At 38.6% G+C, this 21,257-nt stretch overlaps 1 protein-coding gene across 5 annotated transcripts; it reads right to left on the bottom strand.

Moving 5' to 3' along the window:
- Positions 1-2,541: 2,541 nt before the first annotated feature.
- On the bottom strand, positions 2,542-21,238 carry ABHD17B (abhydrolase domain containing 17B, depalmitoylase). 5 transcript variants are annotated; one of them, XM_054652049.2, is made up of 6 exons: positions 21,020-21,238; positions 20,398-20,550; positions 17,160-17,229; positions 14,830-15,304; positions 4,504-4,683; positions 2,542-4,050 (listed from the first exon to the last, which is right to left on the bottom strand). In XM_054652049.2, the coding sequence occupies exons 4-6, from the start codon at positions 15,294-15,296 to the stop codon at positions 3,831-3,833; spliced, it is 867 nt and encodes a 288-aa protein (XP_054508024.1). In that variant the 5' UTR covers positions 15,297-15,304; positions 17,160-17,229; positions 20,398-20,550; positions 21,020-21,238; the 3' UTR covers positions 2,542-3,830. The 5 variants fall into 5 exon arrangements, with proteins under 5 accessions (XP_054508024.1, XP_054508022.1, XP_054508021.1 ...); XM_054652047.2 differs by lacking the exon at positions 20,398-20,550; XM_054652046.2 differs by lacking the exon at positions 21,020-21,238 and having other exon boundaries at positions 20,398-21,001.
- Positions 21,239-21,257: the final 19 nt, after the last annotated feature.

Genomic DNA, 21,257 nt, shown 5'->3' with positions numbered 1-21,257 from the left:
GATGCTGAAAGGAACCCCTTGAGAACATCTACTTGTGTGCTCAGAGCAGGCTCAGCTGCAGCAGGTCACCTAAAGTTGTGTTCAGCTGAATTCTGACTATGTGTAAAGATGAGAACTACACAGTCAGTCCCAGTGTTCAATCTGCCTCACAAAAAAAAAAAAAACCAAAAAACCCCAAAAAACCCAACAAAAAACCCACAAACAAACAAACAAAAAAACCCCAACCAAACCAAACCAAAAAAAAAAAAAAAACCACCTCAAAAAACCCAGTTTGCTTTCTAATTTCAGATTACATCTTCTGTTTTTTAGTGTGTCGTCATAGGCTCTTGCCCTCTCAGAAGGCATTACAGGGAAATGTTCAGCTCTCTCCACTCCCTCCCTCAGATATTCACGCATAATAGTTAATATCCTGCCAATCTTCAAACTTTTTCTTCCCCAAGATGAACAGCCCCAGCTCTCTCAGCATCTCTTCCTATGCTGGATGCTCCAGTCTTTCAGTCATAGCTGTGGCCCTGCACTGGACTTCTTTCAGTACATCCCTATCTTCCCCATGCAAAAGCCCAGAGTTAGATTCAGCTTTTTGCACATATCTGCATTCACAGAGCAGAGAGGAGAGGTAGGATCACTTCCCATGATTTGCTGGCAAACCTCTGCCTATCAGGCCTGGAATGGTCTCGTTCACCTTTGGCATAAGGGTGCAATGCTGGTTCATGTGCAGCCTGTTGCAGCAGGGTCCCCAACTCCTTTTCTGCAAAGTTTTCAACCAATCAGCCTCCTACTTACATACTATTTTCCTTATTAGTGACTTTAAGATATTAACAATGCCTACAGAGTAGTGAGAAAAATTAGGACCTGTAGGACCTGGCATATTCCATATGTGCAGTACCTTCTTGTCCAATGTCACCCAATTAAAGGAGCCCAAAAATAAACATGCAATATTTTTCCCCAGTAAAAAAAATCTTGAAAAGGAAAGTAAGTTTAGAATCAATCAATAAGAGTATCTAACTGACTATACACTAGAATTCTTTGGTACCAGAAGTAGACAGTAAAGAGAGGGGAGTTTTATGGAGTTGTGAATGTAAAAGCAAAACATGTCCCAAATAGACCCCACCTTTAGAAGGTAATCATATATTTTACATATATGAAGTTGTTTTGAAAGCTGATTTGCCAAGGTTTCCAGAACTGAAAACGACAGCTTAATGTCAAATACATCTCTTAAAAAAAAAAACAAACCAGGAATGACACCACGAAGCTTACAAAATGCTCTTTTCTTTTTCCCTAAAATACAGGCATTGTCTTTTCAATGAATGCTGAATCAACTTTGTTTATCAGGAGACAATTGCATCTGTAACATTAAACAACAGCCCATTGTTCATTTGACCAAAATGATGGTATAAGGATAAGACAATCAGGATGTCAAATGTTTTCCTCATCGTTGCAACAGCTCAGAGTTGCTTTCTGTCACTAACAAGTTTGCTGCCATAGTACGATCTGCACCACAGGCTAAGCTATTTAAATTCCTTCACATATACAACTCATCTGAAAAAATATAAGGATAAAACATAAATCAGCACAAAATGGCAATAATTAACCATGCATAAATGGTGCAAGAGATCAGAATCTCTACTCACCAGTGCACTCCAGCACAGCTGCATATACTGAAGTCAAAACACTGTTAGTCAGGTCCTTTGTTCTGCTTCAACAAAATACAGAAACAAAAGCAGCAAAACTACTATGACACCTTTTCTGTCTTTTTCAATTACAGGGTGCCACAATATCTCCTGGCACAATCAGATAGTTCTTATGGTGACAGTTGATCATTTGCCTGCAAGGGGCAGGCAACCAAACTGCAGCCAATATATATCACTTAACATTGCACTACTACACTCTTTATTTCTGAATTCCTGAAGGTGAATCTCAAAACAGGCTCCATTCATCACAAAGAAAGCACTTAAACATTTAATGGCAAGGACTTCCATTGGAGATAGTGGCTAGTGGCTACCTCCTTACTAAGGTAGTAAGAAAAGGAAATCAAACTATGTATTAAATACAATGTTAATAAAGCTGAGTTATACACCTGTATCGAAAAGCTTTGAACCAGGATGAAAATCTTTAAGTCTAATGTTGCTGTTTCTGAATATACTCTGAATTTCAGAACTCACTTGATCAAAAAGTCATGCAGAAACCTAGTTCCTTGTGAACAAATTTCTTTCTACTCAATTAACTCAACAAAGTGCATAAGACAATAATTCATTTTAGTTTCAAAGAAGGAGATACTAGAATTCGTTACAGAAAAAAAAGTTTACAAGCAACTTTGCAGCAGAAAGCCTGTGTCCTGAATGGCAAATTGTAGTAAGGTGAGGCATGGGGATAGAAGGGTGATCCAGAACAGTAGCTGCTCATAAAGAAATGTGCTGGCAATTCAGAACAATGAGTTATTACTTTTGATGTCAGATTTCCTGAATAAATGGGGAGTTGCTAAGTATTTTGATTCTGCAAGCAACTGCTGCTATTACTTTGAATAAAAAGAAAAACTGCAAGTTTGTGGAATATTGTTTACTGTTAATCAACACATCTTAACCAAAGTCTTCACAATACTCAAAGCTACATTTAAGTATACAATAGTCTCAATCACAAAAAAACGAGCACAACAATTAAACTATGTAAGGCCTTAAAAGCACAGTGTGTATTGTTGGAATATTATTTTGTTCACAATTAGGCTACATATAATTAAGTTTATTTTTCATAGTTTTATTCACGTAAAATGCATTTAAGGGAAAGGCAACTTAAGTTTATTTTATGATGAGTTAATAGAAAAATGTCAATATTCTCTTCTTGTCACTCCTCTCACCCCACACAGGCCCAATTAGTAAAATTTCCATACAATACTCAAAAACAATAAGCTTTTACACTAAACACCCAAAATTAGCCTGATCAGACAACTGCTAAGTTGCAAATTCTTTATTACAATGTTGGATAAACTTCAAGGTTCTTCTAAATGACACATTGTGGCTCTAGAAAATCAGTGTTTAAAACTACATGGTTCAAGAAGTCTTCTAGATTTTAAGTCGTTTCAAAGAGGTATTTTGTGGCCTCAGTAGCAATCATGTGAATGATACTTGCATAACAACAATGATAATTTGTGGAATTATTCTGGCAAGATTAGGACTCCTGAGAACATGAATGGATACATTTTATTATCCTGAAAGCTAAGAGACAATATGAGTACAAAATAACTAAAGGAAAACTAAACACAAAAGAAATAAAAAATATGGGAAAAGATATCTATTTCCCCCCCCGCTCCCTGCAACAGGGCATGAGTAATTTCCAGTGACTGTTTATTCTCATTACATACATTAGTATTTGTTCAAATTTCATGACTATTACATTTTACAGAACAACAGTTTAGAAGTCAGTTTTTTAATTACACCTGTGCAACAGAGTAAGTCACAGTACACTTTGAGATGTTTAAAAAATATTTATAAACTTGGTTTTGATATGCTAAAGCACTTGGCAACACTTATACAGCATTGGGTTTTATATAATTAAATTTTCTTACAGTACTCCTTGTGATTTTTTTCTTTACATCTAAGAAGAAAAACCTCACACAAAGAAATACGAACTGCCAGTCTGACTGCATGATCATGTAATTCCAGTTTATAATGCTGACATTAAAACCTTCATTAATTGTGTTGACAAATCATTACCTGTAGATTTAATGAAGGCAACCAAGATGATTTGAAAACAACATTCAGGTTTTAAGTTATATATTTATCAAAGTGTGCAGTTCTGCAGTGAAATGAAAAAAACATGTAAATACACAATGAAAGTTACAAGTTCACCAGTTCCTGTGACACAAAATGTTTTAATCTTTCAAGGTACTGTCCATAGAGTTCCACATCATTATGGCCTGCTCCTTCTACCCACAGTGGTTCTACAGGTCTCTGGCAACGCTCAAATAATGCCAGGCCATGTGAAAAGTCAATTACTTCATCTTCAGTTCCATGGATTATTAAGACAGGAGATGTTATTTTAGAAATTTTGTCAATGCTGTAAAGAAAAAGATTATATCTGTGAAAACAATGGCATAGTTCTGAAATACAACAGAAATTTTCTTCAGTTAAGATTTACTTAGTCTTTCAGTCTTATAGAAACATATTGCAAATAACTTTGTTCACAGTTACCCAGACTAACAATTCATTGGGCAGAACTACTTGTTAAAACTAGGGATTTACATGTTATATACAGGAAAATGAATTACTTCTTTACAGATATCCACTAAAATCATTAGAAATGCAAAGTGCCTAAAAGGTTTACAAAGTTTTGTAAACGTCTTCAAATCAAGTGCTCCTCTTGAATGTTATTCACTGATTTTTCTCCAATTCTTTTAATAAACTTTTGAAAAGAATTTCAGACAATATGCCAGACTACTTGTTTCTCTATTTGAGAACTTCTGTTACAGAGAAAATGCATGCTGAAGAAAAAAAATATCCTACAACTTACTTTGGGAATGCATCAAAGCAGTAAGTCTTCTTTGTATCAGGAAAAGCTACTCGCATTCCTGAGGTCAGTGGAGAATGAAGAATTACAGCAGCACTTTCATATCTAGCAGCAAGATCCACAGATGGTACCGTTCCTATACTCTGGCCATATATAATCACATTTTCAGGGCGAATTCCATACCTAGAAAATTAGAAATGTTTAAAAATTGGCATATAAAGTGAAACAGACGCAACCTACAGAGCAAGGCAAAAAAAGCATTTCTGAAGATGAAAATTTTCACAATGCTATCAACTATGAAACAGGAGCTGGTATAAGAACAAGCAATTTTGTTCTATGACATTCCTGACTAAAACACACAATTATTTGTTTACTCTCTATGTGCAGTAATTTTTTTCCCTATGCCTGAATGATATTGGAATAATGATTTAAATTTTTAATATGGATTTGTGAATGCAGTGTGGCTTGTTAAAGTCTTCACTTTAACTCCAGTGGACTTACAACAGAAAACTGATTAGAGCCTTAATAGATCTTTGGTTATCATCACATGAAGCATAATCAAGCCTGCAAAAATTTGGTCAGCTTTACTCTTCTGCTATCTGATAAAACCTGCAAGCTGGTACATTGTTTATAAATTTAGTGAGACTTAAAGCTTGCCCATACTGACAATGAGCAGTATAATGATATTGATCATTCCACATAATAGCCAAGAAGCTTGTTCTTATCAAACTAATCCACAAGCAAGACAGCCCAGCAGGGAATACAGAATTGAAAACAAAGCCTTCCTCCTAGTAAGATGCAATTAACAGGGGCAAACAAAAGAAACATCTAGTTAACACTCATACAAGTAATTTTAATATATTTTTCAGCATTAGTGTGAATGCAAAAAGCAATTGCTACCCAAGTTACACGGGAAAAGCCTCTGAAGAGAACGATAATGTGGCCAAGAAGAGTACCTGCAAAAAAAGTGAGCTGATCCACTGCCCTGTACCCCTAACCAGGGACTCTTAGCACAGGTCAGACTGCAGCAGTGTATCTAAACTTGGGAAAGGAAGTACCTTGAATAAGAAGGGATACCACACTGCACCCAAGAAAACCCCATAAACAAAAAACCCCAAAACCAACAACTACACTTCCCAAAACCCCACAAAACACACCAAACAAACAAATTCCTCCCCATCATCTCTAAAAAAAGTCCAAAGCCCCCAAACAAAACCAAAAAACCCAAATCCAAATCATTGTTCTCATGCATTATTAAAAACTTGTTCAACTTTTTAAGTAAGAGCAGTCTAGCAGGAAGTAGGTTTGACATTTGCCACTTTAAAAGGAATGAAAATCAAGTGTAGGAAAGTGCACCTGTTACTTTGTCTACAATAAAGGCATGCATATTTTCTGTCAACATTATATAACAACACACATAGCCACAAAGAAGTTATCAAATTTCTATATTTTGCATATCTCCAGGAAAGTCAGGGGAGCAGAAGTATGAAAGAAATTCACAAGTATCTTATAAACACGGGTAAATAACTGTAGGGGTAACCAAACACTAAAATCAATAAAGTCTAAGAGACTAAAGATCAGGAACATTAGGAAAAAAAGCTTTCATGTGTATCAAGACATTCAAATTACCAACCAACAAAACAGCTCCCTCCAAATCCACAAGTACTTCTTAGTAAGCCAGAATAAGTATCTTCTATGTTGCATTCATATATAATCAACAGTTAATAAAAAAATATCTAGGGAGATTTCAAGATTGTGCTATTACCTACATGTTACCAGCAGCAGAACTCATTAGATATGCCATTAACTTGCTAAATTTGGTATAAAACCCACTATTCACATCTGAAATTGTCAATTTAATATTTGTGTGTTTATTTAAATTGAGTTCTGATACAGTGAAATGTAAAAGGTTTGAAAGTATTAGCACAGAGGCAGACTCTGCCTGACACAGGAATCTTGCTGCATCATGACTACTAAATCACTATCAGTGTTTCCTAGAAAGAGTTTCTAGTCATAATCAGATCATGATCAAATTAAGACTTCTAAAACTCTAAGTCTTCATCATCAGCCTGGAACTACTAAGAGGCCCTTCACAACAGTTCTCAAAGAAAAAACAATTTCAAGCATTAACAAGATTTTCTGAAAATTCCAACATACATAAATAAAATAAATGAAAGCTTTGAAACAAAAGACAAATCTAAGGTCGTCATTATTTCTGCATCTCTTCTGAAACACCTGAGAACATAGCACCTATCCTTTTACAATTCATCTCTCAATTCACATCACATTTGTCCACTATGAAAGTACAGGACAGGCTTCCCTCCTTCCAACATAATCTGAACAAAACTTGCATTAATACATTGCATCACTAGTATGGCATGCAGTTTGCACAGCACATTATGATAAAACAGTTTTCAAATAATAAATCTTGCCAATTACCACACTTGCATTTCCTTGACTGTTGAGTTTTACAAGATACAGGCCATTACACAGGAATTCAAAGCACAACTTAAAAACTATATTGCAGAACATATATTCTCCTCTTTCTCATTATTCTTTCCCCTATTTTTTGATCAAATTCCTTCAGCCTGAAGACAGATAAATGAGGCTACAAAAAATAAGCCAAGAGAAGCATTTACAATATCTGGATTAAAGTAATCCTTACTCCATCACAGTCAAATAGATTGCCTCACAGTGCCCACCAGAAAATACATGCTTTGCAATCAGTAAACTAAAGAAGTCAATAACCCAAAGTGGTAGTTCAAAGTACACTTCTAAATATTCTGGCTTGAATAGGATGAAAACCTAAACAATCAACCCCTCCCTCCCAAATAAACTCCAAGCAGCTTGGAAAACAGATTACATCCGCTCATTCCAGTCTTCCCTTTTCTCTTGAAAAAGTTTAGTGGGCTGATCCCGGCTGGGTGCCAGGCACCCACCAAAGCAGCTCTCTCTCTCATTCCGCTTCACAGCTGGACAGGGGAGAGAAAATTTGACAAAGGGATCATGGGCTGAGGTAAGGACTGGGAGAGATGGTTCATCAAATACCATCTCTAGATGTAGAGATATTAATTGAATTTATTACTAACAAAATCAGAGCAGGATAATGAGATGTAAAACACACCCTAAAAACACCTTCCCGTCATGCCTCCCTCCTTCCCAGCTCTACCACTCCCCCAGCAGCGCAGGGACACAGGGAATGGGAGTTATGCTCAGTTCATCCCATGTTGTTTCTCTCGCTGTTCAGGGTGAGGAGTCCTTCCCCAGCTCACCATGGCATCCCCCTCATAGGAAGCCGTTCTCCATGAACTTCTCTGATGTCTGATGTCTGTCCCACAGGCAACAGTCCCCCTCACACTGCTGCAGGGTGGGTCGCTCTTCCATGGGGTGCAGTCCCCTCAAGGACAGGCTGCTCCAGCGTGCGCTCCTCTCTCCACAGGTCTCCCATGGGGTCACAACCTCCCTTCAGGCATCCCCCTGCTCTGGTGTGGGGCTCCTCTGGTGCCTGGAGCACCTCCTGCCCGTCCTTCCCACTGACCCTGGTGTCTGCAGGGCTGTTCCCATCACATGTTCTCCTTTCACTCTTCTCTGGCTGAAATTACAACTGTGCAAGGATTTCTTTTTCCCCTCTTCTTCTTAAATATGCTATCCCAGAGGCACTACCATAACTTCTAATCGGCCCAGCCTTGGCCAGCGGCACAGCCATCTTTGGAGCCAACAGAGATTGGCTCTGCCAGAAATGGAGGAAGCCTCTGGCAGCTTCTCAGAGAAGGCACCCCTGTAGGCCCCTGCTACCAAAGCTTGGACATGCAAACCCAATGTAATAGGCTTCTGAAATATTTAGAAAAAAGAAAGAGAAGAACTGTCCCTCTGTTGCTATTTCTCAAAAGTATCACTTTACAATCTACAACAGAAAAAATATTGAAAAGGTAACTGTTTCTAAGTTTCCTACTCATAAAATTTACTTCTTTTGACAGACTCATAGTCTGTTAAACTCCAAGAAGTTTTGTGTCAAATTATCAGATGACCATACCTGGTCTCCCAAAGAAGGAGTGTCAGATCAAGAGAAAAAGTCGCAGTAACACTGTTCCCCTCTCAAAATCAGTGCCTTGTAAGTACAGGCCATCCTGAGGAAGGGGAACATGACATTTACAGAGCCATATGCTTCAACTGGTTCCTCTGGTTACAAGAGGTCAAAGACATGCCGTAAAGACTGTTGCTATCTTTGAAAGCTCATTATGTTGATAATAGGACTAATGTAAACACTGTTGTCAACTCAAGTAATCTTAGAGAACCTGTGTCAGCATAGACAGACCTTCAGTGTGGGGGTGAAGGTAATGAAGGGTGTTTTTAGGTTTGGGAATTTTTTTTTTAAAGCCATAATCACCAAAAAGAACCTTGGAAGAAAACCTTAAAAGTAGCTATGCACAGATGTACCAGCATGCTGGTTTTGCAGAGAAAGTACTATTCTTCATGGACAACGTATTCTGGGCAGAACCTGGTACAAAACTTGATATTTTCTGTAGTTTCAGGGCTGACTAAAACATCTTCCTCTTTCCCAGAGCAGCTGAAATTTCAATTCCTTTCAACACCCAATTCATCCTTTATGCTCACACACTTAAAGGTTACCTGGAAAGCAGATGGAATCTAAAGAATCTAAAGTTCTTTTGACACAGAACCTGTGTTCATGTAAGCTTCCTGACATCCTTACAGAGTGTCTGAGCACTCACGAATTTCTGCCTCATCACCACACTAAAGGCACAGGTTAATGTCACTACAAAGCTAAGCTATAGCTGAACAGAAAGAACCACTTTCCTATTTGCAGCTTCAGCAATGCATTCCCCCTCATTAGGCTTTAACAGTTAATGAAAGGAACTAAATAAACCTTGTCTGGGAGTAGTGGAGCAATTGCTTTAGCGCTCCTTTGTGCTGGCTGTGTTCAGGGACAGGCAGGAAACAGCATGCCACTGTTGGGTGAGGAAGGAGCAAGCCAATAAGGAGTTGTAACTGCGCCAGAATGTTCCAGTGCCTGGAACCAGGGCCCAAGATAACACTAATGAAGGCAGTATTCTTTTCTGTGGCCCTATATATGCTGACCAGATGTAGATGGTCTCCTGTAAAAGAGGCAATCCTGAACACTCTTGGCCTGATCTTTTCAGCTTCTGGTAGGAAAAGAACTGCTAAACAACAGTGAAATATTCTTTTTTCCCCTTGGTGATGAACTTCATGTGATTTAGCAGAAACTCTTTTCACCATTTCTTTGATATTTCTGTCTTTGTAGCAAAACCTTTCCTGCACTTTACTAAACACTTATCTTACTGGTGGGTCCATCTTTTCTTTGCCCCTCCATTCTCTTTTTCTCTTCATGGAATCATAAAGCAGTTTAGGTTGGAATGTAATATAGTCCACGCCCTTGCCATAAAGAGGTAATATTTCACTGAATCAAGTTGCTCAAAGTTCTGTCTGACCCCTAAACACTTTAATTGGATGTACATCACTTACATTGGATATTAACCTTATTTTATATTTTCACTGGATATTTACCATATTACCATGATATGCAATAAGAAAACTACAAAATGCATGTCTGGCTGTGACAATGTAGGTAGAGTTTTTTTGTTTCTTTGGTTTTTTTCCTTTGTTTTTGGTTTTTAACTTCAGTTACCTTTAAGAAACAAATACTAGCAGAAATTACCATGCTACAGTGTCAGGCTCTTAAAAAATACCTGCCATTGCGATCTGGATATACATAAGGGAGACAAAGTAATTTATATTTACTTCTGAACTATTGCTCTTAATCTAGAAGACTTGATTGCTTTACAATAATGAAATAAAATATTGATAAGATCAAGCTTAGAAGAGTACATTTTCCATAATACCTCTAGGCTTACACTAGATGCTCTACAGAAGCTGCAGTTTGCAAAGCTATTGCAACACATACAGTTAGAAACCTGACACAGCACTTGGCCCACATGGAACAAGGGGGAACATTCCTGAGGGAATTTTCAATGTACATTCAGAATTTTTTGTCATCACGGACATAATGCATGAAATTACAGCTGCAAGTTGCAGAACATGAACGGCATGAACCTCATCCACGCCTGTAACTCTCAACATTTTAGCCCATGAATAAAATTCAGGAGCATACAGCTCTTCCTCAAATGATGTAGGCATCCCCCTTCTTGTGCATACAGTATTTTACAAAGGAAGAAGAAAAAAGGAACTATGTTTTATGAGAGGCAAATCCATTGTCCACATTATATCAACAAACTGCACTTTCTCTGCTCCTCTCACAGTTTGGCCTTTCTAAACTTTAAAATGCTACCAATACACCTGTTCTATTGTCAAGATTTCTCTTCCACAATAATTGAGCTACTTTTCCCTATCAATTTAAAGAAAACCTCAATTTCCCTCCAAAGGTACAAAGCTAGAGTACCTCAACTTCTAGCTGAACTCCCCCCACCTTCTACTTCTGAATGAAAAAAACCAAAAAAAGTAGTTTATGAATTGTGAAATGAACACTTTCGGTCAACATCTGAAGAGACAGTAGTATTCCTATACCTGGCTGTTCAATTTATGAACATTCTGTCCACTTTGACACATTGTCTGATGGTGAGATTTACCCTTTAATTTTTCAATTATTATGCAGTTCATGATAAGCAATAATGAAGGGGCTGTTTCGCTTCTTACAGGTAAATCTGGTCACGAGGCAACTCTGGCACATCTTCAGAGGTTTCTGAATGAGTGCCACTTGCCCTGCATTTGCCTGGGGCTGGTTAAACCTTTCCACCCTTGCTAGGGTGTCATCAAAGGCCTTCAGAGACCAGAACAGCAGAAAATAGGCGTATCCCAAAATGACTCCTGGCATTTCAACACTTGGTAGTTATGACAGCTGGAAAAAGAATGTCCTTACTTGCAGCTTTTATACAATCCCATGCACATGAATATGCAACAATGTACAACTTTTCCAAAACTGATGAAGGCAGTGAATCACACCACCTTCTTTCATGGCCACCATCCACATAGGTAGTGACTGCTTCCTATTAACATCTTCAAAGGAGGTAAAGGATAGGGACACAACTCAGTATCTACATCTGTTGTTTACCTGTTCTGATAGGCTGCCAAACTAGTTTTATGTATTCACTTTCATGAATATTAATATTCACAGCAAAATCTCATCATCACCCTCAGTATAAGTTCCAGACTATTTCACCCCAGGTGTCCAGTCCCCACTGGACAGCTGCACTGATTTACAGGTGAGTACGTGGATTGTCTTCCCAAGACACAAAACTTAAGATTTGTATCTTAAGTTTTCTCACTAGTATCTTAACTAAAGACTAGCAAGTCTTTACCACAAGTGGTTTTGTTGACTGTAGAATTAAGTCTGCATCAGCATTTCAATTACGCCAGAAACACCTTTTAGTGTTTTTCATTTTTCAGCACAGGGAGTGCAGGGAGCTATGGCTGTGATCAATCTCTGAAGGTAACTTCTCCATTCTTTTCTTCATCACATCACAAACTGGGAGGCAGAGTTTAAAACTTTCTGATCCTTTCTTATCTCATTTCATCAACAAGAATTTCCAAGGAGTTACAGCTATACTCACATTTATCCTGCAAACAAACTATTGAATTACTTTGTTTTTGCAGAATTAGTTATAAACATTAAAGATTGTACCAATGTGAAACTGACAGAAGAAGCTACACTATGAAAGTGAATCAAGGCTGCAGCAAATGCTCAAAGGCTCTGTTCTGGTCCAGATATACATTGAGTATTTTAACACAGCTGAGCACTGTCTCAAGGCTCAAGAGAATACCATAGCTGGATAACCAAACTGTGAGCTAGAATATCCAGAGTCAAGTGCTGAACTTCTCCCTGTTACATCCAGCATTCAGATACAAGGATGAGACCAGATCAGCCAATTGGAAAGCTGTTTTAAGTACTACAGGTGTAACTGGTAATACCAACCTCTTTTTCAGCAGTAGACCAAATTCAGTTCATGTGTGTGAAATTCACAAGTTGAGCAGACCAATTGAAACTTCATACACTCTACAGAATTACCTAATTGCTACAGGAGGAGAAATAATAATAAAAAAAAGGCAGACAAAAAAAGGGACCAAGGTCAGGTCATTCTTGAACATAAGAATATCTTATAAGATATATTTAGAGGTCTCCCCAACAATGTCTGCTGACAAATGAGCACACTTGTATGGGACGTTACAATCACAGAATAGTTTGGGTAAGGGACCTTTAAATACCCTGTAATTCCACCTTCTCTGCCATGGGCAGGGATGCTTTCCACTAGATCAATCTGCTCAAAGTTCCATTCAACCTGGCCTTGAGCACTTCCTGGGATGGGGAAGTTGACAACAATTTCTCTGGACAAATGGTTCTTCTCATGGCAACTGCTCTGGCAACTTGTTCCTGTGCTTTATCACCCTCACAGAAAATAATTTATTTCTTATATCTAATCTCAATCTACCCTCTTTCAGTTTAAAGCCATTAGCCTGTGTCCTATCAATCATGAACAATCTTATTTGTTTAGAGAAAATACACTTCATTGCTTAAGAATAGTGGTGAGAATTCAAATTGTAATCACATTTCCTTGCAGATTGTATATTCACACATTCATTACAAAGAAGAAGAAACAATAATTACAAATTAGTTTCTAAAACAGAGCCTGTAAACTGACATAAAGTATTATGTTTCACCACCTAGTTCTCTTCCATTTTCTGTTTAAATAGTTCAAACCTTCTTCCAAATTGTTCACAAACAAATGTTAATAATGTAAATGTAACCGGGTATTTCACTGAGTAGCTAATCACCTACCAACTACAAACCATGTAATCACCTACCAACTACAACAGCGCACCTGTTGCAGCTTTTGGCCTGTGGAACAGCCATATCTCAACTTTCCATTGTAATAAAAATAAACACCAAAAGCTAATCTAACAACCTAGTATGCATGTTTTTGAATAGATGAAGCTGAAAACCTGTCTCCTGCGGTTGAATGAGGTTTATGATAATAAGCTTTTCCCCTATTTAATACAGGGATAACACATGCTTCTTTGAAAAGAAGTATCATACTATTGTAATGTAAAATGAGTGCAAGACTAAATGTATATTTAAAGCACTGAAAAGGGGTAATCTGCTCATTAATACTACATTGATGAAGTTCTAAACTCACTGTGACAATTACCAGGATCCAGGATTTAAAGCCCACATGCCCTTACACTAAGTCAAATCCCTGATACTATAATTATTAAACAGGATACTCAAGTTGCAATGACTGAGCCATAACAATACACTTCAGGTTTTTATACCTTTTTGATATAAAATAGACAGTGTGCTGGGATTTTCTGGTGGGCAGTTATTCTTATGATAGAATACTATTTTAAAAGTAGTATTTATAGTCTGGGTATTTGTAACCATGAGAAGACTATTGAGCTAAATGGAAAAAATTATGGTGAAAATTGCTCTCAAATTAGAGAAGCTGCACATATTTGGTGCAGGATTCTGTAGGATTCTCACTTATATCAGTGAATGTATTCACAGTCTTTCATCTTGCTATTTTATGTCCCACAAAACCAGAGGCTTAGAACACAGAAATTGCTGAAATAACATCTTTCCATTTGTATTTTTTTTCTTGTCCATTTTTATTCTGCTTGAGTTAACACCACTGCTCGAAATTCCACTTTTTTTGTTCCCACCATAAGGTATTTAAACAGATCCGTTACAAACTCTCCCACACATTATGTTTTGTGAAGCTAGCTTTCTATATAAAGCAAAAAGATGTTTTCTCTCTTTGGAAATACTGTAGCTGCTAGTCAGAATTCTGAGACAAAGGTGATCCCAACACCATACAGAAATAAGAGTCTCACCAAGTTCTCTTGTACCAGCTTTACTCTGCCCCTCCCTACAAAAAAAGTAGGTGATGGAAATTATCTGAAGAAACAACCTGCATTTTCTCACATCCACATCACAACATGGGTTAATCACTGGGGTATCAATTATTATGGATTTTTCCCAATTTTTTAAATTTTGCAGCTGAGAAGATTCCAAACAATGACAATAAGGAAGATAGTCTAATTGTTCAAGACTAAATCACAGCTTATTAAATTTAATTACATTTCAATTTTTCCAGTCGGTAAGTAATATATACTGATCCTGCTTAATACTGACAATGCCTTCAACATCAGGCACCACCAGTCAGCTTGGATTTGAATCCACTAATTCTACATCACAGCATTGCTGTTTCAACTACCAGTGCATGTGAAATAAAACCATTTGACAAGAATGCTGTAAAAGAAAAATGGCAACTAATGTCTTACCTTGTTCTAAGAGCCACCCAAGCAGCATCAATGTCAGCATATAGATTCTTCTCCGTAGGCTTCCCAGAACTTGCACCATATCCAGAATAATCATAGGAGAATATGTTGCAATTAATCCGTGAACCCAGTCCAATATAGAAGCTGCTCATCTGACCCAGGTCAACAGCATTTCCATGTGAGAAGAGCAAAGTGTACTTGGCGTTAGGTGAGCAACGCACGAACATACAGGCAATCCTGTTGCCTTTACATGTTCTAGTCATGAAGCACTCAATGGCATCTTTTTCTCTGGAAGAATATTGCCAGTCTGCTCGCTCTGAGAGATGTAAAGTCCAGCGACTGCCACTCTCATCACACATCAGTGTGTATGTGGGATCAGGAGGTAAGAATGCCAGCTTAGAGGCAATTTTCCCTGGGCATGGTGGACAACAGAACAGGCAACACAGTTCACTAAAGGAAAGATTATTCATCTTCTAGTCTGAAATGGGAAGAGAGAATAGTATCAGTTTCCAGGTACAATCTGACATTAAAAAAATCCAACTTACAAAAAAAAAAAGTGAACACAATATCTCTAGGAAATAACACGTAACTTCTGAACATTTAACAAAACAAAGACTTAAATCCATATATATATTTCCATATAATATTCAATTTTATATTATTAGTTATTTCACAATGGGTATATTAGTAAAGGGGAGTGATAACACTAAAGCCCTGCCAGATATCAAAAGTAAAGCATGATTATCCAGAGAAAGAAAAAGCATGAGTTTTAAACTTTCTTTGGAGGAAATGAAGTTCCTCATCTTAAGACATTAAGAAAAATGTTCTTCCCACTGAAAAATAAATACATGATAAAAGAACAATTAAAGTATGTTGCAGAGTTACAGCATACTAAGGTTATGCAGATTTCTGCAGCTAAAAGTCACTACAGCATCTCCTAAATACAAAGAAAGTATATTGCAATCACGGGGTATGGGCTCCTGCACTATCAGAAGTAGGAAGGGTGCATGAAGGTCAAAATGTAGAAGACAAAACAAAATGATGCTTCTGGGTTAGCAAACACTCTAGAGCTTTGGTACACAAAAATGTAGCCATAAACTTATCTTCACTCCTCATACTTGCCGACATAAATATTTTGAAAACCTTCAAAGAAGTTCTTAGCTGTATTGCCTATAGGAATTGGGATTGTATAAATGACACAACTGGGTTTTTTTTCCATGTTTCAAGAAACATCTCTTTAACTAAATCCTCTATCACAAATATTTGTTAAAGCAACATAATCTATAGTACCAATTCAAAGCATTGGTTTTAATAGTGGTGAGAGGGGAGAAAAATAAATAAACACACCTATACCTAAAGCAAGATAGGTAAAGATACAGCTGCCCTTAAAATAGACATTGTGTTCTCTTAATTTAGAGCAGTGAGAAGGGAGTGGGGGGAAATCTTTTGTTGCGGCAATAATTTTTCTCAGAGATAAGAAGAGCAATGACATTTGACAAGTACTGTGCTGGAAACCAGCACACCAAAGATAAGCATTTACTCTACTTTCCTTGAGTTCAGGCATCTGACATTTCATCTTAACTTAAACAACTTTTTCATACCAAATCTACCTACAAGTCTCAAGTTCATCTCCCGACAGTCCCCTGTGAACATAAACACGTACAGTTTCACATACTGACTTTGACTCAAACTACAAAACAAGCAGATTTCAGTTGTCTACAGTACGATGCTGTTCCAGAAGTATTTGGGTCATCCAACACTAAAATCTTACTGCTAACTATGACACCTAACAATATTTAGCTATTTCAAATTTTTACCTTAAATTTGTACAGAAGCATAGTTTTCATGCGTAAATTTCTTTTTAAAGAAGCTTCAAGGACAGTGCTGCAAAAACACTTTAACATGCATCACAGAACAACTATCTGCATTTTTGGATGCATGAATGGTTCCTTCCTGATGGTACAGTAGGAAAGCATACTGCAAACAATGCTACATGGAGCATACTCTTAGAGCAGCAAAACCAGGCACAGTGAGACAGTCTGACAAACACACAAGCATTCGTGGAATACCACAAAAAAGGAGGCTGCCGCAGCTAAGGTTTTTCACCCAGGTCTCTAGTTTTCTTCAAAACAGAGGGAAACCACAGAGGTTTAGACATGGGAGATCAACACTTCCAACTTAGAGGACATGGTGGAAAGTACTGATCAGCTCCCTTAAGAAGGTAGATAGACTCTTAAAGAAGATCCTGGATAAAGGACCATATTCCTGACAGCTGAAGTAACAATAATATTGTGTTTCAGCACAATTAGTCACTCAAATATGGAATAACTCACCTCTGTCAGATGAGATTATGTGAACATTAAGTTTCAGCTATACCCGCAAGTCAGGATAAGTGGAAGGAGTCTATGGAGGAAGTCAAACTATTAGCAAAAGGTTTAGATTGTCTTATGCAAAGTAAAAATCCTATTGTTTTGGGGGGTGGTGGTGGTGTGTATTTGTTCCTTCTTCACTTCTCTTGTAATTATGAGCACCAATGAAGCAACTTCTTTCACCTCTACTTAATGAGTTCATCTTCGCAGTCCAGCCTCAACATGCTTTTTTTCCAAGTACTTAAAACACGATACTCAAAATCACTTCTATTTCTATCAGAAACTATTAAATGGATCAATTCTGAGTGAGTTTTCCCACCTGCACAGAGACGCTGAAGGTGAAATTAGATATTATACTTTATTCTAAGGGGATGGTTATAATTTTTTGTAAAAAATTTAAAAGAATTTGTAGCTCCAAAAGTGAGATATAAATAGTTTGTTTTGCCCAGGAACAGCAGACTGCACTCTTACCAGCATGTAACGAGAACTACAGAATTTCTTATTTCTTCCAAATCCCCTTGTCAGAAAGAATTAGAACAGGAGTTTACATTATTTGAAAGTGTAAACAGCCCAGAAACACTACAAATATGATCTCACTCATAAAATATTTTCTATTTACCCAAGTAATTTCAGAAGACTGGAAACTGGCCTGCAGGATTCACACACAGGGCAGTACAGCAGTAAACCACAGTGAATTAGCTGATGTGGTGGTAATGTCCCCCAAGATAGTGTAAATGTGCTAAAAATGGGTTGTCACCAGATACGGAAAATGACATGCTGAAGACAGCAGATGAAGTATTATTCCTCCCCTGTGCTAGACTAATGCAGGCTTTATGTATTGATCTTTTAATCCAATGGAAAATATGCCTGCTGAAATAAAAGATTCTGATTCATTCTCCAACTAAATCATGGCTAATAACAACTCTCTTCTTTAAAACAAACACATGCTACTTTCTTCACTCAGAAGACCCAAGACAACCAGCAGGTCACTAACTGAACCAATTTGATGCAAAACACCTACTGAACTTTCACAGGAGAACAGCTCCAACTAAATACAAACAATGTTTCTATTATACTGGAACTGGTTTGTCTTTCACTGTGATGGATTGTATTCACATGAGAGTGTGAATAAGCTGGATGCATGCTTTATCTAGATTCTTAGTGAAGCTGAGGCAAAAACAACTCTGACTAGATTACTTTAAGCATATGGTTCCACAAGTACAGATGAGTAACTTTAATGGGACTCGTTTGACTAAGATATGCGGTGAATACCTAAGGTATAGTCTAACACCTTCTGAGCATGTATGATGTAAATCTCTGTGCTCATTACAGCATAATCAGATTCTGAGAGCAACACATCCCAACAACACAACTATCTCACCTTCTACTTGACATTTCAGTAGTAATAAAAATGCCAGTGCTGTTCTGCAAACACAGTTCCTACAGCTGGTAAAATATACTAACAACAAAAAGAATGCGATAAAGAAATATAGACCCCCCTTTAAAATTATACTGCATTTTTCATAGTAAATAAGTATGAAAATCCTGTAGAAGAAACGGCAAAAAACTTTTCTATTGCAAGAAATAAAACAGACCCAAGCTATACTACTTATCCCTTCTAGGATAGCTTTTAAAAGGAAAGCAAGAGCATTTTATCAATCTTATCTCTTTAACTCTCTTATGAATAAAGACTTAACATATAAAATTACAAATGTAAAATTGCCCAGAGGCAGTGATTTCAATTCATTCTGTGGCAATTAGCCTTTTCACAAAGGCTGACAGAAGTGGGAAAATGTCTATTTAATTTTAAATGCCTCAAGTATTTATCTTGTGCTTCCTAGGATAACACAAATGTAATTTTTCACATGAGTAATTATTCCTGTCCTCCTATCTCTCTGTACATAATAACAAGACAGTGGAACCTATTATTCACATCTCTGAATGCTTCACTATGTATTAGTCTCAAAACCAGCCCAACCTTGCAAACACTTATCTAGAAATCTTATATTTACATTAAATATAAATTATTCTAATTGTTTATTTAAATTAAATTGCCTATTTCATGGGAACTATTCACAAGAACAAAGTCAAACTCATATATATAGCTGCTGGTTTGGAACTTTAAGTGTTGTTCAAACCATAACGGGCAAGATATTAAAATTGTTGGGGTTTTTTTTGTTTGTTTGGTTTCATTTTTTTTGTTTGGTGGTTTGTTTTGTTTGGGTTTTTTTGTGTGTGTGTATTTTGGTCGTGGGTTTGTTATTTGATTAGAGTCTTTTTTCATCTTTATTGTTCATTATCTACTGCTGAAACAAGAAATTCTAAAGCATTTTTCCTCACACTTTCATTGAGAACAATACAATAAGAACTTGAGTTCAAGCCACTACTGAAATACTGATATTTATTTCAACACCTGTGTAATATTAAAAATTGAACAGTACGATATGAACACCCTTTAACTAGTCCAACAGTTAAAGCAACAAAATGTTCAGAGAAAAAGAAATCATTAGTGTCTGATTCAGTACCATATAAAAGGATTAAGACAATATTAAGAAAGAATACACAGTAAGTCCAGAAAACAACACAAAGGAAGTATATTCAATTATGAAAAACCTATATTAAGAAATACTGTGAAGTAAGTGTTTAAGATAGTTTTCAAAGGACAAAGTAGGCTACATGAAAACAGAGAAGCCTGATCAAATCAAAACTATACTTTGTTAATTTGATTCTAAACAAATAAACACTCCTTCTAGTCTTTCAAATTCTATCTATTTTAACACGTATAATTTAATTATCCTCTGCTGGTTACTTTGTGTATATCAAAACCTAACGGCACAGTTGAAAAAAGAAAGGGAATCCAGGAAACACTAACTGAAAAATCCAGACATTCTTTATCAACCGAAGAACAAACGAAACCTCTAAAGGCTCCAGATAGACAACTGGGATTAAGCCGATTACATAATGCCTTGCATGCTCTAAGCAAGCCTCTGCCCCCGGAGCTGCCCTGCGGAAGGCACCCGCCGGCTGCTGGCGCTGAAGCCCCGGCCCGGAGTCCCGGCGCAGGCTGGCCGGCCACCAGCACCGAGCTCCGCCCTCAACGCTGCTCTGCGCCCAGGTACTTCTTTCTGCTCTGATTTCCGCAGCCATGAACTTTCCGAGTTAATTACTGACCAAATACTTTAAATTTTTATATTAATAATACCTGAGAGCAATGTTGAGGCCAGCGTTACTCCCACCCTCTACAGTAGAAGCTGAAGGAATAAATTTAACCAGGCTGGCGGGAACTAAATTAACTCCTCAGGTGTCCGAATCTGAAAAGGGCTCCGCCGAACTCCTCAGCAGTGACTCGAAGGCACTGTTCGGAGCCCGAAAAGCCAGACTTTAACACGCGTGCCACAAGTCAGTGCGCCCGTTTCCAACAAAGGAGTCCAGGGCAAGACCACGGAGACGGGAGCACCGGACAGATCTCCCACAGCACCCGGGCATTCCGAGGCAGGCGACACGCCAAGAGACCCCCGAGCCCAGCGACACTGGGACGCGGGCAGGAGGCAGGCGGAGTCGGCAGCTCCCCGCCCGGTTCGTGCCGCAGACCGAAGCCGCGCCGCCCGCCTCTCTGAGGAAACGCCGGTGGCTGCCGCGGGCCCTTCCGCTCGCCCCAGGGGCCGCCACACGCCTGCGCCAGGCGGCGCGGACGGGCCGCGGGTCCGAGCGGGGCGAGAGACCCGGACGGAGCCGCGAGGGGGAAACAACTCGCCCTCACGCCGCGGCCGCGGGTCACCCGCACACGGTCCATCCCCGCAACGCCGGGAGACGACAGCCCCTACCTGCACCTGGCGCTCCGCTCGGCGGCCCCGCGCTCTCCCGGCTGCCGGGTCGGCGGGCCGTGGGGACGCCGGCTGTGCTGAGTAACGGCGCGGCGGGAGGCTGCCGTCAGCGCCCCGGCCCCGGCCGGAGAACGCGCGGCCCTGACAGTACTGAGCCCGCCCCGCGCAGCCTCCGGAGCGGCGCCAGCCTCGCCCCGCCTGCAGACTACACCGGCGCGGGGGTGGCCGGGGCGGGGCC

Source organism: Agelaius phoeniceus, chromosome Z, assembly GCF_051311805.1.
Source record: "Agelaius phoeniceus isolate bAgePho1 chromosome Z, bAgePho1.hap1, whole genome shotgun sequence".
NCBI classification, from domain to species: domain Eukaryota; kingdom Metazoa; phylum Chordata; class Aves; order Passeriformes; family Icteridae; genus Agelaius; species Agelaius phoeniceus.
This window is presented reverse-complemented; position numbering and strand designations above follow the sequence as displayed.

Bases quoted from the DNA above. Each gene is read 5' to 3' on its own strand.
- ABHD17B (XM_054652049.2), bottom strand. From the start codon at position 15,296: ATGAATAATCTTTCCTTTAGTGAACTGTGTTGCCTGTTCTGTTGTCCA. The intron at 4,684-14,829 runs GTAAGACATTAG...CTAATTTTCTAG, and splicing joins TGGGTGGCTCTTAGAACAAG to GTATGGAATTCGCCCTGAAA. The intron at 4,051-4,503 runs GTAAGTTGTAGG...TTTTCTTTACAG, and splicing joins TGCTTTGATGCATTCCCAAA to CATTGACAAAATTTCTAAAA.